We start from the raw sequence: 23,404 nt of genomic DNA on the forward strand, positions 1-23,404 counted from the left end.
GACCCTTGTTGTCATGGATAGAGGACAATCGTTGATTATATCTCATTTATTCGATGACACTAACTATGCATACTAGAAAGTACCCATGAGAGCTTTCTTACAGTCATTAGATGAAAAATCAATATTAAATAAATGACTAGATCTAGTTTACGCATGCAATATAGACACCACAATAATCAAACATATTCAAATTATTAAATTACTATAATACAATAATAAAATTTTTAGCTATGATAATTGTTATTCCTAATACAAGACATTTGAAATGTCTAGAATGCCATATCAAAGTTGCAAGCCATTTGTATTGCACTAACTAGCACATGACAATCATTGAAGAATATTGTCTCTCAGTTACTAAGAAAGTAGGGTCTCCTGCTTCAGTTAGACTGTAGAAGTTTTGTCCCTTCTTCGATGGAGAGTTTTGTTTGTTAAAATATTTTCCTCAAAGAGTATCAAGCGTACTCTTCGAGCTAGTGGTAATTTTCATTCGTGGAGTGTGGGAAGCAGTTCTTATATTCTCTACTTTGAAATTAGGAATTCTCATTAAGCATTGCTAGGAGGCAATGGAGCAGCTGTCAAGGAGCTGGAACAATCTATCATTATCGGAAAAAGAGCGGATTGGTTTCATCCTTCCGGAAAGCCATAGGAGGGAGGGGTGAGTTCTTGATCGATGCAAAATTCTTTACTACACGCTTTCTCTGAATGGAGGTGGTAGCTCAAACTTTCAGGAAACTATAAAGGATAACTAATGAATTTAGAATCAGGAACTAAGGCAACAATATCGTGTTGTTCGTGTTTGATAATTTCTCGGATGTGGATAAGATTCTAAAAAGCCAACCTTGGAGTTTTGATAAGCATTTGATCATTATGCAAAGGTATACAGGAGATACCCCAGTGCAAGAGCTTGAGTTTAAAAAGGTTTCGTTTTGGGTGCAAGTCGATGACATTCCTACTAGCTTCCAGACAAGGAAAGTGACAGAGAGTTTGTGTGATACTGTGGGAGACATTCAAAAATCCAATGGAGCGGTGGACGAGGATGGAGGTACCTTTTTTCGTGTGAGGGTGGCAATTGATATTACCCTTCCTTTGTGCAAAGGTAGGGTCATTACTCTACCTAGTGGTGAGAAACGATGGGTCAAGTTCAAATATGAACGACTATCTAGCTTGTGTTATTGGTGTGGTTGTCTAACTCACAATGATAGGGATTGCGATCTATGGGTCCAAAGCAATGGCACGCGAACCTTGGACAAGCAGCAGTTTGGACCTTCATTGAGAGTGCCACCTTACACTTCGGCGAGAAAGGATGTCATTTATGTCCCAGGGCAGTATAAGAAGAAAGGAGGAAGGGAAAAGCCACAGAGTAGGGGTGAAGGCGGTGATTAGAACGTGGCTCACCAAAATTTAGTCACCATGTCTCTGGTGGAAGCCGAACCAATCATGGAAGAGGAAAGGCGAAATGACAGGCAGACAGAAAAGGCAGTTACGGAATTAAATGCACGACAGATTTTGGGGGTTGAAATTGATTCGGTGGAGATTATGAGGGACAATCATTCTTTGTCGAAAAATCAGGAAGCTATTAAGGCTAACGGAAAGGGCATTGACTTGGGTTGCCTTTCTCAATTTGCTGAATTTGATGAGGAAGTTAACTACCCTAGCTCAGCAAAGGCAATGGATAGGAGTCTGAATGGAGAATTGAATGTGGGGAACAGCATTAAAGACCCCACCTTGAATGCAATTACCACCAATTTGTTAGGTTTGGAGAATGACAACATATCATTGAGAGTGCCACCTTACACTTCGGCAGGAAAGAATGTCATTTATGTCCCAAGGTACTAAAAGAGAAAGGAGGAAGGGAAAAGACAGAGTACAGGTGAAGGTGGTGATCAGAATGTGGCTCACCAAAATTTAGTCACCATGTCTCTGGTGGAAGCCGAACCAATCATGGAAGAGGAAAGGCAGAATGACAGGCAGATAGAAGAGGCAGTTACGAAATTAAATGCACAATAGATTTTGTGGGTCGAAATTGATTCGGTGGAGATTATGAGGGACAATCATTCTTTGTTGAAAAATCAGGAAGCTATTAAGGCTAACAGAAAGAGCATTGACTTAGGTTGCCTTTCTCAATTTGCTGAATTTGATGAGGAAGTTAACTACCCCAACTTAGCAAAGGCAACGGATAGGAGTCTGAATGGAGAATTGAATGTGGCGAACAACATTAAAGACCCCACCTTGAATGCAATTACCACCAATTTGTTAGGTTTGGAGAATGACAACATATCATTGGTTTTAACCCTAGTTGCCTCCCATCAAACTAATCACGTGATCACCAATTCATGTGATGAGCAAAACATATTAACGGATGAGATTAATGTGCAACCAACAAAAATTAGGTCATGGAAGAGAATTATGCAGAGCCGTAGACACTCTTGACTTGGAAAAAAAGAGAAAAGTGAGCATGTGCATGGTGTCCACCTCAGACTTTCCCTGTAAATGAATGCAAGTGTTGGATGACGAAGTTTCATCGGATTTAATGGTGGTGGCTGCTGTGCAGCCCCGCTAGAAACCATAAGTCTCATAGCACTACACAACACGTGGATCTTAAGCCACGTTTTTTTAGCCGTGTTTGCAAAAATGCGGCCTAAGACCCTAGTTGAGTAGCGTTTCCCTGAAACGTACCCATAGCACCATATTTGTGGCTGCGTGTGTCAAACGCAGCCCAAGACCAGGTTTGTATTTGCGTTTGTTGGTTCTCTAGCTATGTTTTTCTAGAATGGGCTGAGGTCACATTTATAGAACACGGCTATAGGTCTGTCCTAAAGCAGTGTTTATTAAACAGGTGGCCATAGTCACCCCTGAAGTTGCGTTTTTGTAGACGCGGCCTAAAGTCCCTGAAGCTGTGTTTGAAAAAATGAGGCTACGACCCCTACTATAAATTGGAAAGAAAAAAACCCCTAAGGCACTGATCTAAGCCTTTCAAACCTTTCTTTGTCTAAATTCAACCCTAGCCTCATCAATCGCACATCAGCCTCTATCTCTCAAGCCCGATCTCAACCCTCACCCTCCAAGCCTCCATCTCTCAACCGTCATCCTCCATCTCTGATCTCAACCCTCTAGCTTTGATAAGAGAGATTATATATGATTTTTATATATCCAGGTAGAGGGGTATATATGGAAATTTCGGGGTTAGTGGTAGGAGATCACATACAGGTTCATTTCTGAGGAGCGGTGCACTTCACGATCTAGTGGTGGTGGTGAGGGTTGCTAACAGTGCCGGACGTGCCACCGCGTGGGGAGACGGAGATGGATTTGTTGGGAGAGATCGAGCAGTCGTGGTTGATGGAGAATCGCACCAAAGGAGACGACGGAGAGGAGACGCCGTATATATTGACGCGTGGCGGCAAGGCAGAGCGGTGGTGGTTATTGAAGAAGGTTGTTGATCTGGATGAGATGTTGAGATCGATGGGGCTTTGCCACCGGAGAGAGATCTGACCCGATTCATCAAATGGCCTAAGACTGTTCAGCTTCAGAGGAAGAAGAGGATCCTTAAGTAGAGGCTCAAGGTCCCCCCAACTCTCAACCAGTTCACCAAAACCCTCGACAATAACCTTGGTATGTATACTATTTGATTCTTACATTTTTTTTTTACTACTCCAATTATTTGAGATTTAAGGAATCATATTGTTGTAACGTGATCGAGGTTTTATGTTTGGTTTGGCCACTTTGAATTAATTCATGTGATTTATGAGTTATTATATCATTGATTGGAGTTCTTCAATGTCTCTGTTTAAAATGGGCTTATTTTCAAGTGCTTCATAAGTACCATAGATTTGTTTAAATAATTTGGGTCATATATATATATATATATATCCGTTCATATATTGTATGAGTCTTTTGGGGTTTGATTTAATGGTTCACTGAGTCTGAGTTCTGAGGTCTTGCAAAAGGTGTATGTTTTATCATGGAGAGAAGCTCATTTATTTTGTTTTTTTGTTTTCTAACTGCATATGGTCATCCATGAAGAGTTATAGTAGTCAACAGAAGTGGCTTCCAATCATTTAATGACTATTTAACTATCCTTTGTTGTGGTTGACTAGTTTAGAGCAGCACTCCATGCACTTGTGGTTTTTATGGAGGGGCCTCCACATGCTCTACCCATGCAAGTAATCAAGGAGGTGATTAACCCTACCGTAGTTGAATATGTAGAAAAGGTAGGTATGCTATTTTATTTTATTTATATATATATTTAAATCACATGATTTTTTACATATTTTCTTTTGTCTCCTTCATCTAGATAATCCTCTCTATTTACTTCAATACGTTAGCTTCATTAATGTGCTTGATAATAGTAGGTGACTGCTTTCAAATGCCTGCATTTGATGGTAGGAAATTGAAATCATGGTTTCAAATGCTCTCTTATTTTTCCCAACAAATAAATGATTTGTTGTCCAAATCAGATTTTGGCAGTGCTGGTGGTGGCAGGAGTGGATAGATAGCTTATTGGGTGGTTGGAAGTCAATGGGTAGCTTGTGATGCATGGCAGAACAGTGTTGATAGTCTTGTTGCGTTGAGAACCAAAATATGGGATAGTCTTGTTGCATTTTGTGATTTTGTATGATTTTCTTTGGTTGTTTGTAATGGTTGTGGCTTGCTCTTTTAATGGGTGGCTCTGTTTTGGGTTTAAAAGGAATGTACGCCAGGTGCTTGAGAAAATTCTCAATGAATTTCAAATAGGGGCTGCTATCAACCTCATGGAGCCAGCTAACCAACTGAAGGGAGCTGATTGTTGTGCTACCTGATTTTTGTTTTTAAGTTTCTCATTAATATTAGAAGTCTCTTGGTGAAATTTAATTGAAGCAATGAAGTAAATATGCCATGTATCATTTATTTATTTTTTTGTTATTTTTTTAGTGAGATTTATTTTTACTTTATTTTATATACATACATATATATATATATATATATATATATTTTTTTTTTTTTCTTTGGCTGAGTCAATGTTGGCATTAAACTTCAATGGCAGTCAGGTAATAAGAATTTACGCTTTTTTTTTTTGGGGTAGGAGTTTACTCTTCTTTTTTTAGGGGATTATGCTGCTTGGTTTCCCAATTTAAATCAAACACAAACTCTTTGATAACAAACCACTATTATCTTTATGCTTCTTCTTTTTGTAGATGTAGGAATTTATGCTTTTATTTTATTTTATTTTTTATTTTTTATGATTTAAGGAGAGAATTAGAGAGGTTTCCTAGAGAGAAATCGTATTGGTAGAGATATATTTACTTATTGTCCATTTTGCTGTTTGAGAATTTGGATTGAAATTCACTTAATTGGATTTCGTATTGTTAAACTTTGTTGCTGATTGTTTGCCTTTGGCCTTTTGTTTTATAGGATTAGTTTTGCCATGTACGAAGAGCTTGACGGCCCAAAGACATGGAGCACACAAGAGAGGTGTATAGGTAAGTTTGTGATTCTTCAAAACTTCTTTTTGTGTTTGGTAAAGTTGATGTACTGCGTTAAGAGTTAGGAGTCTAGCTTAACCCCCCATTATCATCTAACAGTTAGGAGTCTCGCTTTGTTACTCATTTCACTATTCTGAATGAATTCAGTTGAATATTTAACCTGTAAGTCTTACTTATAGTAACCATATAGTGTTTCACTATTTTGCATGTTGGTATTGTCTTGTGGACGTTGTTTTTTACTCTAATTCTTGTTATATATTTATTTTGACTTTGCCGTTGTCTTGTGCTTCTGGTTGCACCATTAGAGAGGCACCATTGGCTCTTCTGGTTGCAATGGCAAGTGACAAGATATGGCTCTACATTAGAATTTTCTATTAACTGCATTGGTGACTCAATTCGGTCCATTGGGTTCATTTTGTCTATTCAGACCAATTCAGCCACTTTGGTCCAATTTAGAATATTTGGTCCATTTTGGCCTATTCAGTCCACTTTGGTCTATTAGGCACTTTTGGTCCATTTTGGTCTATTAGTTTCACTTCGGTCCATCCAGTCTAGCTTGGTCTATTTGGTCATTTTCAGTCCATTTCAATTCATTTTATATGAAAAGATTCTACCTTATCTGATACCTATGAAAAGTTTCTACCTTATATGATATGCAGTGGACTGTTTTTTTGACAATAGCTTTTGTTTGTTTGTGATCCATTTCATTATGGTTTTAAACAAAAGATTATGGCATTTTCTACGAATTGGTGGTAGAGATAGGAGAACTTGAGAAGCAAAAAGGTTAACTTGAAGCTGCATTGAAAAAGGTTTTTTTTTTTTTTTCCTTTCCTCCTCCTTCCGTACTAGTAGCTATCATAAACTTTATATTCCACAAATATATTCTCTTATCAAAATTGGGCACATAAAATAGTGCTACAAATCAAGCCTTTATAGAAGCCAACTATGTAGTCATAATTAGAGTAGATTTCAAAAGTCCGGAGTTCAAAAGTAGCGGTGGAGCCATGAATTTTTCTAGGAGAGACTAAGCTAGTTATACCTACATTGTGTTGATGGGTTATTCCTACATTAGTTGGGCCTACTTCAGCTCAAGATGCAAAATATCCAAGCTAATTTGGCATAATTCATGATCCAAAATAAAACACTTCATTTCATAAACTAGCTCAAAGTCAATAAAGATGTGTCTATATTACGTTCTTTGTGCCATACTGCCTCAGGAATGATGGGATCATGGATTTTTATTGGGGACTACTTATGACTATAGGTGCTGCATTTGTGTTGAATACATTTTTTTCTTTCTTTTGGCATTTATGTGAAAACAAGCCTTAAAAAGGTTCCTGCCTTAGACTTAATGCTCCTAACTTCATCTTAAAGCAATCACAAAAGAATGCATGCTTCTTACCTTTTGGTTTTAACCCACGGCATTTTATTGATGTAATTTCTCTTTTCATCATTGGGTATATAATTGCTACAACTACTACGTCTTTACTGCAGTGGGAATTCCCTACTATTTTGATATATATATATATATATATATATATATATATATATATATATATATATATATATATATAGATTTCCCTTTGTCGTTCTCTGTGTAAAATTGATTAATAGAATCATATTTTGATTTTCCCTTTGTATTTTGATGTGTAAAACTGATGAGATAGATATTCTTTTGAATGAATACCATATGCATCTTTAAAGAGGTAACGTGATAGGTTATATGACGGTTTTTAGAAAAGAAATGAGTTTTTCTAAAGTTTATGATGGTGATTTAATAATATGTATGACAAAGCTGTGATTTAAGGTGAGTTAGCTAATATGGTTGCACATGCCGATAATATTTGTATTGTTGGTTGTGTTGAAGGTACTTAAGCAGCTTAATTTGCCTCCTAATACTCCAATTTTGCTTGAAAAAGGAGATATTGATAGGGTAAGCCGACCTTGGGAGATCCTACCTATTGGTCACAAAATTGGGACACTAGAGCCATTGTTTAAGGAATTGGTATAACTCTCCTACTTCTATGATTTGTTTTGTGAATTGTGATGGAGATTTTTTTGATTTGGAATTAAGGGTTTTTCTTTTTGTTTCATTATTAAAATATGCTCAAGGCTTAAAACAAGATGTTGGAAGATAATTTCCTTTAAAGGAAAGTTAGCTAGTGTTATTTCAGTTGTACATATTCATTGTTTCCCTTGGATCATTTTGGGGCTATAGAAAAATTGAAAAAAGTATTCAGGGGTTATATCTGCGTTTAAAACGTGGCTATAGTTGTGGGCTAAAGTCGCGTTTTAAAAAGGCGACCATAGTGATGGGCTGAAGCCGCATTTTTAAAACGTGGCTTTAGCTCACAACTATGGCCGCGTTTTGAACGCGGCTAGAGTATGTCCTATAGCCACATTTATTGAAACGTGGCCATTGGTCCTGGCCTATAGCCACGGTTATTAAAATGCGGCCATTGTCTTGGCTTATAGCCGCGTTTGAAAAAATGTGGCCATAGATCCCCTCAAGCCTATAGTTACGTATTTTAGGCCAGGGGTAAAAATGTGGCCTAAAAAAACGTGGCTATAGACCAAATTGTCCTATAGCCACGTTTTAAAAACGCGGCCTAAGAACCTTTTTTTTGTAGTGTAGTATGGAATTGTCATGGGCTTGGGAACCTAGTGACAGAGAAGAAGCTTGGTGATTTAACCCAGGCTAAAGATCCCTCCATCGTGTTCATTGTCGAGACATGGACAGATGAAGTAAGGCTAAAAAAATAAAACGAAGATTACATTTTGATAGGCCAAAAAAGTATTAACCCATTGTGATGAATTAATTAATTAATTAGCCAAGTTCAATTAATTAACCAATTTAACATGCAAAGCATGGTAGCACAAACAAATCATCAATTAAACTAAGTATGCAGCGGAAATTAAATGACACGGTGATTTGTTTACGAATGGGAAAAACCTACACGGCAAAAACCCCATCGGGTGAATTTAAGGTCACCACTCCCGAAATTCTCACTATTATCACAACAAGCAGTTACAAGTAAAGGAATCTTAGTACCTTACCAACCTACAGTTGAACCCTTACCCCAATACCCAATTGGACTTGTTCTGTAGTGACGATTTTTCCTTTCAATGCACAGCTCCCACTACGTGACTAACCAATTGTGCGGATCCTAGTACGCGACTTCAATCACCAACTAGAGAAGATTGTTGGCTGCAAAGTTCTTCAATTCATCCACACGATGAAGATCAAGAAGATGCTTGGTTACAAAACCCTATGGTGCAAAGACACAATAACTTCTTCACAAGAGAGATGAACTAGGCAAGAACTTCATCTCAAGTCACAATTTGCATGAATAAGGATTTCTCAATGCTTGTGCAACTTGAGAACACTTTGACGGCCCTTAAAATAATCCTTTTTTATGTCTAGGGTTAGAAGAAAAGAAGGTCCAAAGACAAATCCACGAATTGGAATAAAAACAAAACTCAGAATTTGTTTTTCTTAAACCTCGACAGATAGAGGTATCGAGATGCTGTCGAGCCACGGGGCTGGAACAGCTCTTTAAACCTCGACACATGCTAGCTGTCGAGCTAGCTATCGAGCTTTAATGAATGTGCACTTTTCAGCTTATTTCTTGGACAAACTTGATGACTTCAACACTTGATCTTGAAACACAGTTTCTTGAAGCATTAAAATCATCCTAAATCTACCCAATTACAAGTAAAGTGCGTTTTGTCAAAGGATTAGCCAATTACATAAAAGAATGAAATATGTTTTAAACAAATGAAACACATATGTCCTAACACATTTTGATCATATGTTCTTTGTACCCCTGATTCATCGAGGAGGTGGAATGGTGTTATTTGGAAGGAAACAATGAATCTAAAAGTAGAATCATCCTTAAAAAATCATATCAATTGTATTATTGGGAAAGGCAGCGAAGGTGCTTGGAGGTTTACAGGCTTCCATGGTGATTTTAATGAGATTTCGAGAGAAGCGGAGAAGAAAGGTGGCAGTAATTGGGGTCATGCTTAGATGTAGCTATTTAGGGATGTAGTTGATGAATGTGGATTCATAGACATGAATGAGCGAGTGGTTGTGTCTATGGCTGAAACGTTCTCATTGCCTTTTTAGGTGATAGTAGTGGAGGTCATAGTTGCAACTAAAACTCTCCGTTTTGGAAATGATCTTGGTTTGCCCTCTATCGTGCTAGAAGGAGATTCCAAGATTACCATAGATGCTCTAGCAGGTGAGAACTCGTCTTTGACAGAATATGGACACTTGGTTGATGAAGCAAAGGAGCTTGCTAAGGATTTTACGTATATTAAATTCAGTCATGTATTGAGACAAAAGAATAGTGCAGCCCATAACATTGCTAGACATGCAAGACATGTTAGCGAGTATTCGGTGTGGATGGAGGATGTTCCTTTGTATCTTTTTTCTGTAATTCAAGCTGATTCAGTTTATGTTTGAATAAAATTACAATGCTATTTCTATAAAAAAAAAAAAATTGCAAGCCATTTAATACATTTAGTGCAACAAGATAAATTAATTAGTCCTCAAACCAATAAAAATCACAAGCGGCATATTTCCTAATAAGATTCCCCTGATGATTGAATTTGCGCAGTAGGAGAATGGTCACCTGCATTATCACAATCCTAAATATAATAAAGACAATGTTATAAGTTCATTTAACAACAATATTACTAAATAATACGATAAGACTAATCCATTTCCAATTGAATACATTAAATACACTTTCAAAACATTAAATATTTTGGACAATTCTGCTTCAAAATTGGTTGTAGCTTAAGAATATAGTCTTACTCAATATCTTTTTATTGGACATGAATTTCGACAAACCCACCATTAGATTATATCTTCTTCTTATATTTTTCATGCTTACAAAATTTCTAGAAAATTAAAGATCAATAGCTATGTCATCAATAAATTTTTTAAATTGCAAGTTTTTGTAGTTTAAAATTATACATAAAATATAATCTTATAGATCATGTAGTAAATAACAATTAATTAACACAAAATTTGACATGTGTATTAAGAGAGTAAAAAATATGCAGAAATGTTTATTTTATTGAGTAAGGTTGTAGCATTAAGCTACAATCAATTTTGTAGCTAAATTTGTCTAAAATATTTTACTTATGTCCTCTAAGTCAATGCATTGCTATCTACCGACAACCAATTAGTCAACACCATAGTAAAGTACATATTCTAATAACAAAATTAGTCAACACTATAGTAAAGTAAACATTCTATTAATAACATCACATGAAGGATGAGTCTAATATCAAATTTAAGAATAAATTTAGAGTTGCAGAAGAAAATAAATATACCTCCAATTATAGTAGTTTAAGTGTTTTACAAAAAAAGAATCCGCACTATAAGATAGTTAGCTAGCACATATTAACAACTAGGAATGCAACTCATAAATATAACAGTTATCATAACCAAAAATGAAGTAATATAACCTCATAACTTATGAAAGTAATTTACCAAACACTTGGCATACAAGAAGCATAATTTTTTAATTATTTGATATACTTTTGATTTTTTAGTTATTAAAATGTATATATTTGTATATACTTAAATAAATTGTTCTAAATTTTATTGATAATTTTTCATTTTGAAAAATTCTCATTATGTAATATCTTATAATTAAATGTAAATAGTATTTTTATTATTTATAACAGTTAAATTATTAAGATTAAAGAAAAAAAAATTGTTTAATTGAATCGTAAGTTGACATATAAAAAATTAGATATTTAGGGCATATTTAGCTTGGATTATATTAATTAATTTAATCACTAAATATGATTCAATTACTTTTTGTAAAAAATTAATGTTTAATTGAATCAACATAAAGTTGATTAATTTTAAGCCAGTGGGATGGTATCTCCCTATGCCTTAAGTGCGTGGGGAGTGTTGTGGCCTCGGTTTGAGCAGAGGGAAAAATTATTTAATTGAATTGTAAATTGATAAATAACAAAATAGATATTAATTTTATTTCCTAACAATAACTATAAGGGCATACTTAGCTTGGATTATTTTAGTTAATTTAATTACTTGATATTATTCAATTGCTTTTTGTAATTAATTAATGTTTAATTAAATTAAATAAAGTTGACTAGTTTTAAGCCAGCGGGATGGTATCTCCCCATGCCTCAAGTGCATGGGGAGTGTTCTGGCCTTGGTTTGAGCGAAGGAAAAAATTGTTTAATTGAATTTTCAATTAATATATAAAAAATTAGATATTTTATTTTCTAACAATAAATATAAGGGCATATTTAGCTTGGATTATTTTAACTAGAGGTTGGAGCAGAGCGGACGACAACAACCAAAGCAGATTGTTGAGTCGCTGAAGGGTGGAGAAGGGATTTTTTTCATTTTATCCAGGTTTTTTTTCCAAGTAAATAACTAATAAATTTATGGTTTGGGGATTTGTTATAGTATTTTTGGTGTTTGGATTTGAGGGGCTGTCTTGTTTTACCAAAAATGGAGGATCTACTGAGCAAAGGAATGGGCTAGATTTTTTTTTCTTTGTATCATTTTTTCCTCAAATTCTAGGGGGGCCAGAAATTGAATTTACTTACAATTTATTTATAATCTATCATTTCATTAAGGTTAGGGGGGGCAGCCCCAACGTGGTCTTTACTTACAATTTTTTTTTTAATAGAAATAAATATACAAAAAGGGGAGGGAATGTAATTTTAACACAAAAACACGCTATAAATTTTTGAGTGTGTACATATTTAGTCCACCAACTGATAATATGCTTGAGCACAACTAAAGAAATATCAAAGTCTATTTGAGATTTAATGCCTCAATGACTAATGTATAAAAAATTTTCAGTCACCAAATTATTTTGGTTTCCAGTATTAACGCTAATTCACTTTAAGGCTATATTGTTTGGAAATTGGTTTATAAATAATGAGGCTCACATTGCTACGACAAAACTTGAAAAGTGTTAGCTTCCAACAACCCCCAGTTCATTTTCAAGGTCATGTTCAAAGTTTTTGGACTTTCAACAAGGCATATTGGATCTAGCCAAAAAAAGGCACCATTAAGTTAGGGTAATTTATTTTAAGAATTGACAAGTATTGACACAATGCATGCTAGTAGATTTTTTTTTTCTTCATCCCTGTTTTTAATATCAGGTTGAAAAAAGAATTGGAAAAGACCCGACTTTTTTTTCAATTAGGGTTGGATCAATGGCCGAACCACTGATTTCACATATAATTTATATAAATTAGCTTGTAACCTCATATATATATATATGCATGGAAACAGTTAAAAATATATAATAAGATGTATACTATAATTCCTATATATAATTTAAATACTATTAATAGTCATTTTTATATTTTGTTAACTCTTTAAAAAAATTTGTAAGGATATTATTAGGTATAAAATGTAAATTGTCCATATTTAAAAAAAAAAGATTATTGTGAAACACTTTTTATAAGATTCATTTAAACTAGACTCTTTGGTTTTTGTACTTAATAACTCACTTGGATGAATATATATGATGTGGTCCCACATTTAATTCTAAAATTAAGAAATAAAACTTTTTAAAAATAAATAATTTAGGACACATGACGTAAAATTGAAACTTTAATTTAGAATTGTAATTTGAATTTTTCTTAGCTTCACTTATTGTTAAATATATAGACTAATTTAATCACTAAATATGATTCAATTGCTTTTTGTAATAAATTAATGTTTAATTAAATTAAAATAAATTTGATTAGTTTTAAACCAATGGGATGGTATCTCCCCGTGCCTTAAGTGCATGCGGAGTGTTGTGGCCTTGTTTTGAGTGGAGAGAAAATTTGTTTAATTGAATCATAAATTGATATATAATAAATTAAATATTTTATTTCTTGACATTAATTATAAGGGCATATTTAGTCTGTATTATTTTAATTAATTTAATCACTAGCTACAATTCAATTGCTTTTTGTAATAACTTAATGTTTAATTAAATTAAAATAAAGTTTATTAGTTTTAAGCCAGTGGGATGGTATCTCCCCATGCCTTAAGCGTATGGGAAATGTTGTGGCCTCAATTTGAATGGCCAGTTTTTTTTAATTAAATTGTAAGTTGACATATAAAAAAAATTAGATATTTTGTTTTCTAACTATAACTATAAGAGCATATTTAGCTTGGACTATTTTAATTAATTTAATCACTAAATATGATTCAATCGCTTTTTGTAATAAATTAACGTTGAATTAAATTAATTAAATTAAAATGAAGTTGATTAGTTTTAAGCCAGTGGGATGGTATCTCCCCATGTGGCCTCAGTTTGATGAGTGGAGAGAAGGGGTATTTATGTAGTATTTCTAGTTATTTTAAAAAATAAGTTCGATTTAATCATCATCAACCATATTTTCAAATAGTGGCATTTCTAAAAACTCCATACAAAGAAAAGGAGATATTTCACCTAGATGATAGGGAGGAATGAAAGGACGACCTTTAAACTAATGGGGGCCATGACCCCTGATTTAAAAAAAAAAAATTTATTACTATATATTTTGGAAGTCTAAATTCAAAAAATTTATTAATCTCTCCAATTTTTTTTTTAAAAAAAAAATAGTAATTTCAAATTAAATGTTGGTCTAAATAATCTTAAAAAGAAAATGGTTATTTGAGTCAGAAGTGTTTTATATTATAGTTTTCTTGTTTCATGTTGTTTCAGTGCCTTAAGTTTTGTTTGTATATATGTTTGATAAAAATCAATAGCTATATCATCAATCAAATATTTAAATTTCAAGTTACTGTAGTATTAAATTATGCATAAAATTTAGTTTATAGATCAAATAGTAAATAACATCTTATTAATATGAAATTTGACATGTGTGTTAAAAACATAAAGAATATATAATTCAATTATTAGATTTTCAAAATACGTTGTCATGTTAAATTTATTAGAGAGAGTTCTAATCTTAGATTATTACCAAGTTTGTACCCAAACTTTATCTTAAATAAATTCTACTCATACAGACCAAAGTAACTAATGGGTAGTATTTATGTACTAATATTTTTAACCAGTTAAAAAAATAAATACATTATATTTATCGTCACAACATAATGACAAATAATTTTTTTTAGAAAGTGTCAACTTATAACGTCTATTTCCGATTATAGTTCTTTATCATCAGACTAAGACATATATGCGCTGAAAAACTCATTGACTTCAAGATTGACGTCATCTTGTCATGTCATTAAACGTGCAAGTTTAGCCACGTTAGCCTTAGTCCACATCATTGACACATCATCACATGACAACAGTGCCTTTGCAACTTGATCCGTGATCCAACCCAGACTGTGTAGATCGTTGACCGTGCTAGTTGTTGACTTTGACGTGATCGTTGACTTTAACTTATTGCATTGACCTTTAACCAAAAGTAAATTTTTTTGAAATGACCTATCTTGCCTAGTTTTTTCACGTAGATTTTGATTTTGGACTCCGTTTCTTCATTTGAAGCTTTGAAATCAGTCAATTAGCACATTCTTTATCAAGGTTTCTTCAAAGGCATTCTTCAAGGTATCTTCAAGGGATCTTCTCATACTTACCCAACCTCAAGACTTCATAAACTTTCGCTTCGAGTTTGAAATAAAGTCAAACAAGTAAAATAGTTTCATAAATGTGAATTGGTATTGATGAATGTGTGGTACAATTCTCTGTGATTACAAAAGAGTGATCTTCTGATTCGATTTCTTTGAAAGATTTGTTGATTGGAATTGTGGTAATGTGATTTTGATTCGAACACCAAATGAACTTCAATTTGGTTGAAGAATGTATCGAAGGTCTTTGAAACATAATTACAATGAATTTCTAGCTATGAACTTGTTAGAAATCCTTTGTTTTTCACGTTCTTCATGTGTTCATGTTCTTCACATGTTCTTTGTATTTGATGGTTTATGGTGGAAGTTCTTTAGGGTTTGGAGGCTTGAATCCGTTGAGCTTCACCAATTTGTGGTTTGTTGAAGTTTCTAGAAGCTTTTGAGCTTAATTCCAACAAACTTTGAGATCTAAGAAAATGATTTGGATGATTTCTCTTTGAATGTTCTTTGTATTCGAAGGTTTATAATGGAAGTTCTTTGGAGCTTTAGAGAATTGAAGCCATTGAGCTTCACCAATTTGTGGTTTCTTGGAGTCTCTAGAGGTTTTTGAGCTTGATTCTAGTGAATTTTGAGATCTAGAAAGATGATTTGGATGATTTTTCTTCGAATGTTCTTCGTATTCGAAGATGAAGTTCTTGAAGTTCCTGGGGGCTTCAGGGCTTGATTTCAGCAAAGCTTCTATACTTTTGAATCTTCTTTGATGTTGCTTGTGGCATGGATGCCTTGGAGTCTTCTAAGAGCTCTCCCAAGATGTCGGTAGGAGGCAAAATTTTAAGCTAATTATAAAATGCCATATCAAGTTTAGTGAAAAATTCTAGATTAATATGTCATCAAATTAGTTATATCAAATGATGACATGTGTTATCCAAATTGATATTATATTGGCATATTGAAATTTGCCAAGTGTCACTTGGCCCACAAGATAAAGATAAATCTCCTATTCAAAGTTTATGGATAATTATTTTTATTAAAAAAATATATAAAGATAAATTTTCTATTCAAAATTGATGGATAATTATCTTTATTAAAATAAATAAATTAAATAGAGATAATTATTTATCTTTGTTGATCATTATCTTTATCAAAATAGATAAGTAGAGATAATTATCCCTAAGCAAAATTTGGGCCAATAAAAAATGTACTACATATTTTCAAGCATATCAATTTAAAGTGGAGCCTATCCTCTGAAACCAATATAAATAGGGGACATCCCCTCTCATTTTCAACACCAAGTTTTCAAGAAGCCCAAACTCTAGAGAAATTCTATCTCAAGAATCTTTGAAGAACTTGAAGAACATTTGAAGGACTTGAAGAATAAATCTCTAACAAGCTCAAAGCCAGAGATACGTTGTGAAGATCAATTGATCCATCTTCCAGCCAAATGAAAGAAAATTTCGCGTTTGAGTCAAGACCATAAAGAAGATAGAATCAGAGGAGCATTTTTGTAAAAGAATCAAAACAGTAATTGTACTTACTACTTGATTAATACAACATTATATTTGTGGAAAACATTTTTCAATTTGTTTGATTTTCTGCAATTGAGAAATTTTGTGTTTACAATGTCTTCCAAGATGTGTTGGTGTGTGAGTCCCAAGATGTGTTAGTGTATATTCCAAGATGCTTTGGTGTGTGGAAATGCCTTAGGAAGACTTTTATTTATAAGAGTTTGGGGGTGGATAAGCAACACGTGACAGAGTCTAATTGATGACATATGTCATAGTCTGATTGGAGGATTTTTATGACTTTTTCTCCAAGACACATGACATCGTTTGATTCTCTAAAATGTCTTGATTTTCAAGGTGACACATGTCAGCAATTGATTAGATCATTTATGTCATTGCTTACACGCGTTGGGTGTCATTGCTTACATGCACCAAATGTCATTACTTACACTTGTTGATGTGTGGCATGTGTTATTGCTAAAACGTGCTGATATGTGATTGATATTTTGTATGCTTTTTTTTAATGTTTTTATTTCATGATACTTGACAAATTTCTATTAGTTCCTGAATGGTGATGGTAGAAACTAGTTGTAGTACGTGGCGCTTTGTAATTGACTGTACTTTGTAGACTTAATAGTATGATGTGTCAGCTTTTAATAGGTCGGGAATTTCCCGGCCCTCTCTACAGTCACTTATATATACTTATATTATGGTTCATTATAACATGGTATAACACATCACATTACTAATCTATTTAACAATATAGACCAAACCTTAACTTGGTTACAAATAGACCATCCCAATTGTGTTATAATTAATTGCTAATTCATGTTTCAAACTATATAAGCTGTCATGGGTCTCGCAGGTTTATTTTGATTATTTATTGCCTGGTAATGTCAATATATATACATGCTCAAATAACTAGCCAACACACAATGGCTACCAAAGGCAACTCAAGTCTTATCAATTCTCACTTCTCAATCTCATCCGTTCTATTAATTCTCCTAGCCATATTACCATCAGGGTCTCACATTATCACGGGCTATGGTTTCTCAATCAGAGAAGCGACCATTGATGACCTCCAGCTTGCCTTCAAGCAAAACCAACTCACCTCGAGACAACTCGTTGAGTTTTACATTGGAGAAATCCGGAAACTCAACCCGGTCCTTCATGGAGTCATAGAGGTGAACCCAGATGCTCTATATGAAGCAGATAAGGCAGACCACGAGCGCAACGCTAAGGCACCCAGGTCACTATCTGGGTTGCATGGTATTCCAGTATTGGTCAAGGATACTATTGGAACAAAGGATAAGCTGAATACCACGGCTGGCTCGTTTGCACTGCTTGGCTCAGTTGTGCCTAGGGATGCTGGTGTGGTAACCAAGTTGAGAAATGCTGGGGCTATCATACTGGGGAAGGCTAGCTTGAGCGAGTGGGCTAATTTTAGGTCACTTGCAGCACCTAGTGGTTTTAGTGCAAGAGGTGCCCAGGGCAAAGTGAGTAAATTTTATGCGCTTGCCAAATTATATATATATATAACTTCAAAGAACTTGAAATTTATATTATAAATTTTCATTCCACGTAGACCTTTTTATTAAAAAATGTCGCACTTTTTTAAGAAATTCAATTTTTGGGAACTCGAGTTACATATAAAACTTAAGTTTCATGAATTACAAAATAATAGTAAATTACTATATATTTTACAAATAGTGATAGATTACTAAATATTTTTCCTAAACATGTTGTTAGGCCATTTTCGCCAATACTTTTATTAAAAAAAAAACCTATACTCTTAATGCGACTTTAATTCAAGCCAATAAACTTAATTGTGACCAAGACCCCAATGTTTTGGTATTGTATGCAGAATCCTCGCCCTTATGTATATATTGTTTAGGTATGCCAAAATAGAAGAGAAGAGAAAGGTGAAAAGAGTAACTAATGATGTCTCACTTAACGAGAGTCTTATGTGGAAGGTTGTTGAGAGAGAGATAGATAATTCTCCAAATTTGAGCCTTGGTAATATATATACACAGTCTCACTCTCATCTCCTCTAACACTCTCTCACCGTTAAATACTATAGCCATAAGGACCCAATTAGTATGCCTTGAATGCACCCTTACAATGCAATAAAAACACTTGGAACTTGGAAGATTATTGTGTTTTCTTTCCAACTTTTAAGGACCGGTCTATTAATTTTTCTCTCCTTATTTTTATTTTTAATATTCTTTAGAATTAAACACCTTTTTGTTTCTTTTATTGATATTGACCACAATAGAATAAAGGTACTTTAATAGGTGTCCTTAGGACATTTGTTAGTAGACCATTTTAGAAAAGTCTAAATATTGCTTTGATGGAAAATATAAAAATTTTTATCAAAAAAGTTCGTTGTTTTTTTTCCATGAAAATTTTCTAAAATTTTTTCCTAAATCAATTCCATTAGAGCATCCATTAACTTTTCCCATAAATGAATTGTAGTGAATTTGAGAATGATTCCACTTGCTTCTACAAAGTGAAGAGCTACTGAATTTCGGCACTTTTTTTTATTTTTTATTTTTTTAAATATCAAAGTTAGAAAGTTCAAACAAAAGAATACTACTTGTGTGTGTGTTAAAATACTTAGTATTTTCAAAAGAAAAAAACAATGAGTTAATTCTATATCGAAAAATGAGTGTAAATTAAAAAGATTTAAAGTCTATTCTGTGTATTCAAAAGTTAGATTATTTTAGAGACACATCACTGTTAATTTCTTTAAAATCTTCTCACTTCTTTTGTGTATGTCTTGAAAACACAATTATGATTCTAGATGTTAACGGTGCTCGAGTTATGTCTTCACGCCCCTTTCGTTGTATCTGTTGTTGTCTGGAGATTCGAGATACACGTGAGGTTCCTTACTTTGTTAACAACATTTGTAGTTTCAAGTTGCTTAAACACTGCTCAACCTTCTGAACCATTTAAAAAATATATATATAGAATACAAAAACATACGTATCTATTTGACTATTTCATATTATATCATAGTCTAATAACATTGACTATACTATACTATATATATCTCTAGAATTTGCTTTCTGTTATGTTCTTCTGAAATGTTCACATGAAGACGTCAAATTCTGTAAGACCCTCTTTGTCTTTAACTCTCTAACTCTCTGTTTCATAACTATGGCTTTTTTTTTTTTGGTATTTATTTACTGTTCATGAATATTATCCCTAAATTAATAAGAGTAGTTAGATATCTTACAACTTTGTTTACAAACTTACACAATTCAATCTCAAGTTGATATAATTATAATATTAGATATATTTTAATCAAAATGATCATACTTACAAGCTTGTTTCCTAACACATTATTATATTTGAACTAAGCTCATTTTGCAAGCAAGCTTTAAATGGAATTGGCTTGTTTGCGAAATAAATGAATATAAAGTAAATATTTCCTGAGACAAACCTGAATTATTTATAAAGCATATATATCATTTCAATTACAACTCTAACAGGCAATAGAAATCCCAAACTATAAATGTAATGGTTCTCAAATTCTCAATTTTAGCATCTAATTTTCAACAGGCATCTATAAAAACTAACCTTAAAAAAAGGGGGAAATTTAGAGTACAAAAATATCGAAGTTAAGATTCTGAAACTCAAGTAAACTTAAATATTAGCTGGAATTTGGCCAGAAAAAAATTTGACAAAGTGAGCTAATAGGAAACACTAACAAAATATATATATATATATATATATATATATACTTTTATTAAAAAAAACTATATACTTAATGTGACGAAGACCTAATGTTTTGCTATTGCATGCAGAACCCTTACGTTTTATCAGTAACTCCTTGTGGGTCAAGTAGTGGGCCAGCAATATCAGCTGCGGCAAATCTGGTAGCAGTGGCACTTGGGACCGAGACTGATGGCTCAATCCTATGTCCTGCCAGTTTTAACTCAGTAGTAAGCATCAAGCCAACCGTTGGGCTCACCAGCCGAGCAGGGGTCATCCCAGTCTCTCCTAGGCAGGACACTATTGGGTATGTGATTTTACACTTTCCATTGTGAGATTATAAGAGCACTTGCATCATTCCATGAAAAATGGCTTAAACAAAAAATTTTGGCCAATTAACTTAAAAATCACTTACATTATCCATGTAAAGTTATGCATCTATGGTCCATTTTCCATTTTAGCTATAATAGTCATGTAAATTTACATGATTACTATAGTTGTGTATATACATATTTTATTCATTCTTTGTGTTTCTCGAAAATGAAAGAAGAGAGTAGATAGTGGATCTGATTTATGAATAATACGGAAGATAGAGAAACAATTAAAAAATCATGAAAAATTGATATTTTAATAAAATAGATAATAGAAAAGATAAATATAATGTGAGTGTTTTTTAAAATTAAAGTAATTATGTAAAATAAAAAAAAATGATTTTTATATACTAAAATAGTAAAAAATATTTGCATAAATTGATGTGAATGCTCTAATGTATTCTTTGTGTCATGAAGCATTGCAACGTATTCACATTCACGGGATAGTCTTTTCTGTAACGATAGTATACAACTAATATTTCATAACATGTAGTGTCCACATGTCAGTGCTCTTTACCACCTATGAAACATGTAACCAATGTAAAAGGTAAACAGAAAATATTGAGGGTTACATTTACCCTTACAATTCTAAGCATCCAATTGAGCACAGTGCTCCATCTAAAATTTTCTATTACAAATATCAATCAAATAACTCCCCGCCCTTTTTTTTTTTTTTTTTTTTTGAGAATCTATCAATCGAGTAACTTAATTAGATTAATAAAGTAAAATCAATTTGAACTGGTAACGTGTTTGGTCTTCCTCATCCCTGCGGCACTTGTCGAACTTTGATTGGCTTATCTTTTTGACCTGGATTCGTCACATTTTACATGTCGAGTTTGCTACTCATATCAACATATTAGGTGATGAAGGTTAAATTGGGCCATATAGGCCATTCTGTTCTTTCCATGGCTCCAAGCTGGGCCATCTGCTCTGTAAAGTCCATCGCATCTAATTTAAAAAAATTGCATTTGAATACAAGGGATGTGTTATTGTTTTTATTGCAGGCCCAATTTTTTTGAGCCATTAAAAATTTGGCCCAAACAGAACATAAAAGCTTTTGCACAACATGATATGTCATAACATAATCAAATCTATCTCTAAAAGGTTTACTTTTTTGTTTCCCTAAGACTTTTTGTTGCAATTTTCATTCACCATGGTTATTTATGTACAAATAGTCTAAATGGAGTGCCACTGTGACTAATTGAACAGGCCAATCACGAGGACAGTATCAGATGCTGTTCATGTTCTTAATACCATTGCAGGTTTTGACTGCAATGATAAAGCAACAAAAAGTGCATCAAAGTACATTCCACGTGGTGGCTATAAACAGTTTCTAAATGCTTACAGGCTCAAAGGGAAAAGGTTGGGAATAGTTAGGAATCCCTTCTTTACTTCTGGCACTGGATCTCTCCATTCTAAAGCTTTTGAGCATCATTTCCAAACTCTAAGGTAAAAGAGTTCCATGTACTAATCAAAATAAATAAATAAACAAAATTTATCAAGTAATAAATTGGCTTAACATAATGGCGTTGCTTTAATATGTCACAATTTTTTATGTTACAAAGGCAAGAAGGTGCAATTTTGATAGACCACTTGGAAATAGCCAACATCGATGTTATCTTGGATGTCACATTAAGTGGGGAAGCAACAGCTTTGCTGGCTGAGTTCAAACTATCCCTAAATGCATATCTAAAAGATCTGTTGGTTTCTCCAGTGCGGTCCTTGGCAGATGTAATAGCCTTCGACAACAAGTTCTCAGATCTGGTAAGTAGGAAAATTTTAAAATTACAACAAATTTTATTATACAAAACTTACAAACTTGCGTGATAATGAATATGAATGATTGATGTCACTTCAACAATATAATAAATAAATATTTCAATTACTTATTTTCTAATGGGTGAAATATGATCACCAAAGGTTCCCTTAATTTCTTTGATCCATGGTTGGATACTCAAGCGACATGGGCAAAGCTTGTATTTTTATGCTGAAAATTTGACTTGAATGGACATGCAGGAAAAGATCAAGGAATATGGCCAAGCCATCTTTCTAGCATCCCAAGCCACGAATGGAATTGGCAATAATGAGAAGGCGGCATTGCTTAACTTGAAAAATCTTTCCAGGGATGGATTTGAGAAACTGATGCATAAGTATAGGTTAGATGCATTGGTAACACCTGGTCCAGATGCTGCTCCAGTTCTTGCAATTGGGGGATTCCCTGGTATTAATGTCCCTGCAGGATATGATAATAACGGTGTGCCCTTTGGCATAACCTTTGGAGGACTAAAGGGCTCAGAGCCAACGTTGATTGAGATTGCATATGGCTTTGAGCAGGCTACTAAGATTAGAAAGCCACCTTCATTTAAACCTTGATGTTTTAGAACAACCTCTATTTTAAATTGAAGAACGTCTATTAATACCTCTTAATCATGTACTTCTATTAAACTTGTATGTCCTGGTGATTTCTATCTATCAATAAAAATAAAAAAAGCATTAATATATGTTCTTATGGCAGATGATATATCGAGTATAGTATATAAACATGCTCAAAATTAAAATGAGAAGGACTGTGAGCTAAAAAATTATGGACATAATAACATTAGCTCTTAAATGCTTTCCATCAAATTAACAAGGTGGCTTGATATAGTTTGAACCCTAAGACGAAAGTATGAAGTGGACATTTTTTAATTTAAATGTCACTCCAATAATATTTATGAAACTTTCTATAATGTATATTTTTATTTAAAATATATTATTCTTACTCGTTAAAATATA

The 23,404-nt window shown here is 33.4% G+C and overlaps 1 protein-coding gene across 7 annotated transcripts; it reads left to right on the forward strand.

Moving 5' to 3' along the window:
* Nucleotides 1-2,929: 2,929 nt before the first annotated feature.
* LOC142642858 (putative amidase At4g34880) lies at nt 2,930-23,067 on the forward strand. 7 transcript variants are annotated; one of them, XR_012845752.1, is made up of 5 exons: nt 2,930-3,609; nt 4,095-4,208; nt 5,389-5,456; nt 6,186-6,268; nt 20,351-20,447. XR_012845752.1 is itself a non-coding variant. In XM_075817293.1 (5 exons), exons 1-5 carry the CDS (start codon nt 17,477-17,479, stop codon nt 23,000-23,002), a joined length of 1,572 nt encoding a protein of 523 aa, XP_075673408.1. In that variant the 3' UTR covers nt 23,003-23,067. The 7 variants fall into 7 exon arrangements, 1 of the variants encoding a protein (XP_075673408.1); XR_012845748.1 differs by lacking the exon at nt 20,351-20,447 and adding an exon at nt 7,327-7,622; XR_012845751.1 differs by lacking the exon at nt 20,351-20,447 and adding an exon at nt 7,327-7,622 and having other exon boundaries at nt 4,095-4,172.
* Nucleotides 23,068-23,404: the final 337 nt, after the last annotated feature.

Source organism: Castanea sativa, chromosome 7 (genome assembly GCF_040712315.1).
Source record: "Castanea sativa cultivar Marrone di Chiusa Pesio chromosome 7, ASM4071231v1".
Classification (NCBI taxonomy): Eukaryota; Viridiplantae; Streptophyta; class Magnoliopsida; order Fagales; family Fagaceae; genus Castanea; species Castanea sativa.

What these genes read in the sequence shown, in the direction of transcription:
- LOC142642858 (XM_075817293.1), top strand. Translation starts at nt 17,477, where the DNA reads ATGGCTACCAAAGGCAACTCAAGTCTTATCAATTCTCACTTCTCAATC. An exon ending in CCTAGGCAGGACACTATTGG is followed by an intron (nt 20,566 to 21,838) that starts GTATGTGATTTT and finishes CTAATTGAACAG; the next exon opens with GCCAATCACGAGGACAGTAT. An exon ending in ACAACAAGTTCTCAGATCTG is followed by an intron (nt 22,394 to 22,645) that starts GTAAGTAGGAAA and finishes ATGGACATGCAG; the next exon opens with GAAAAGATCAAGGAATATGG.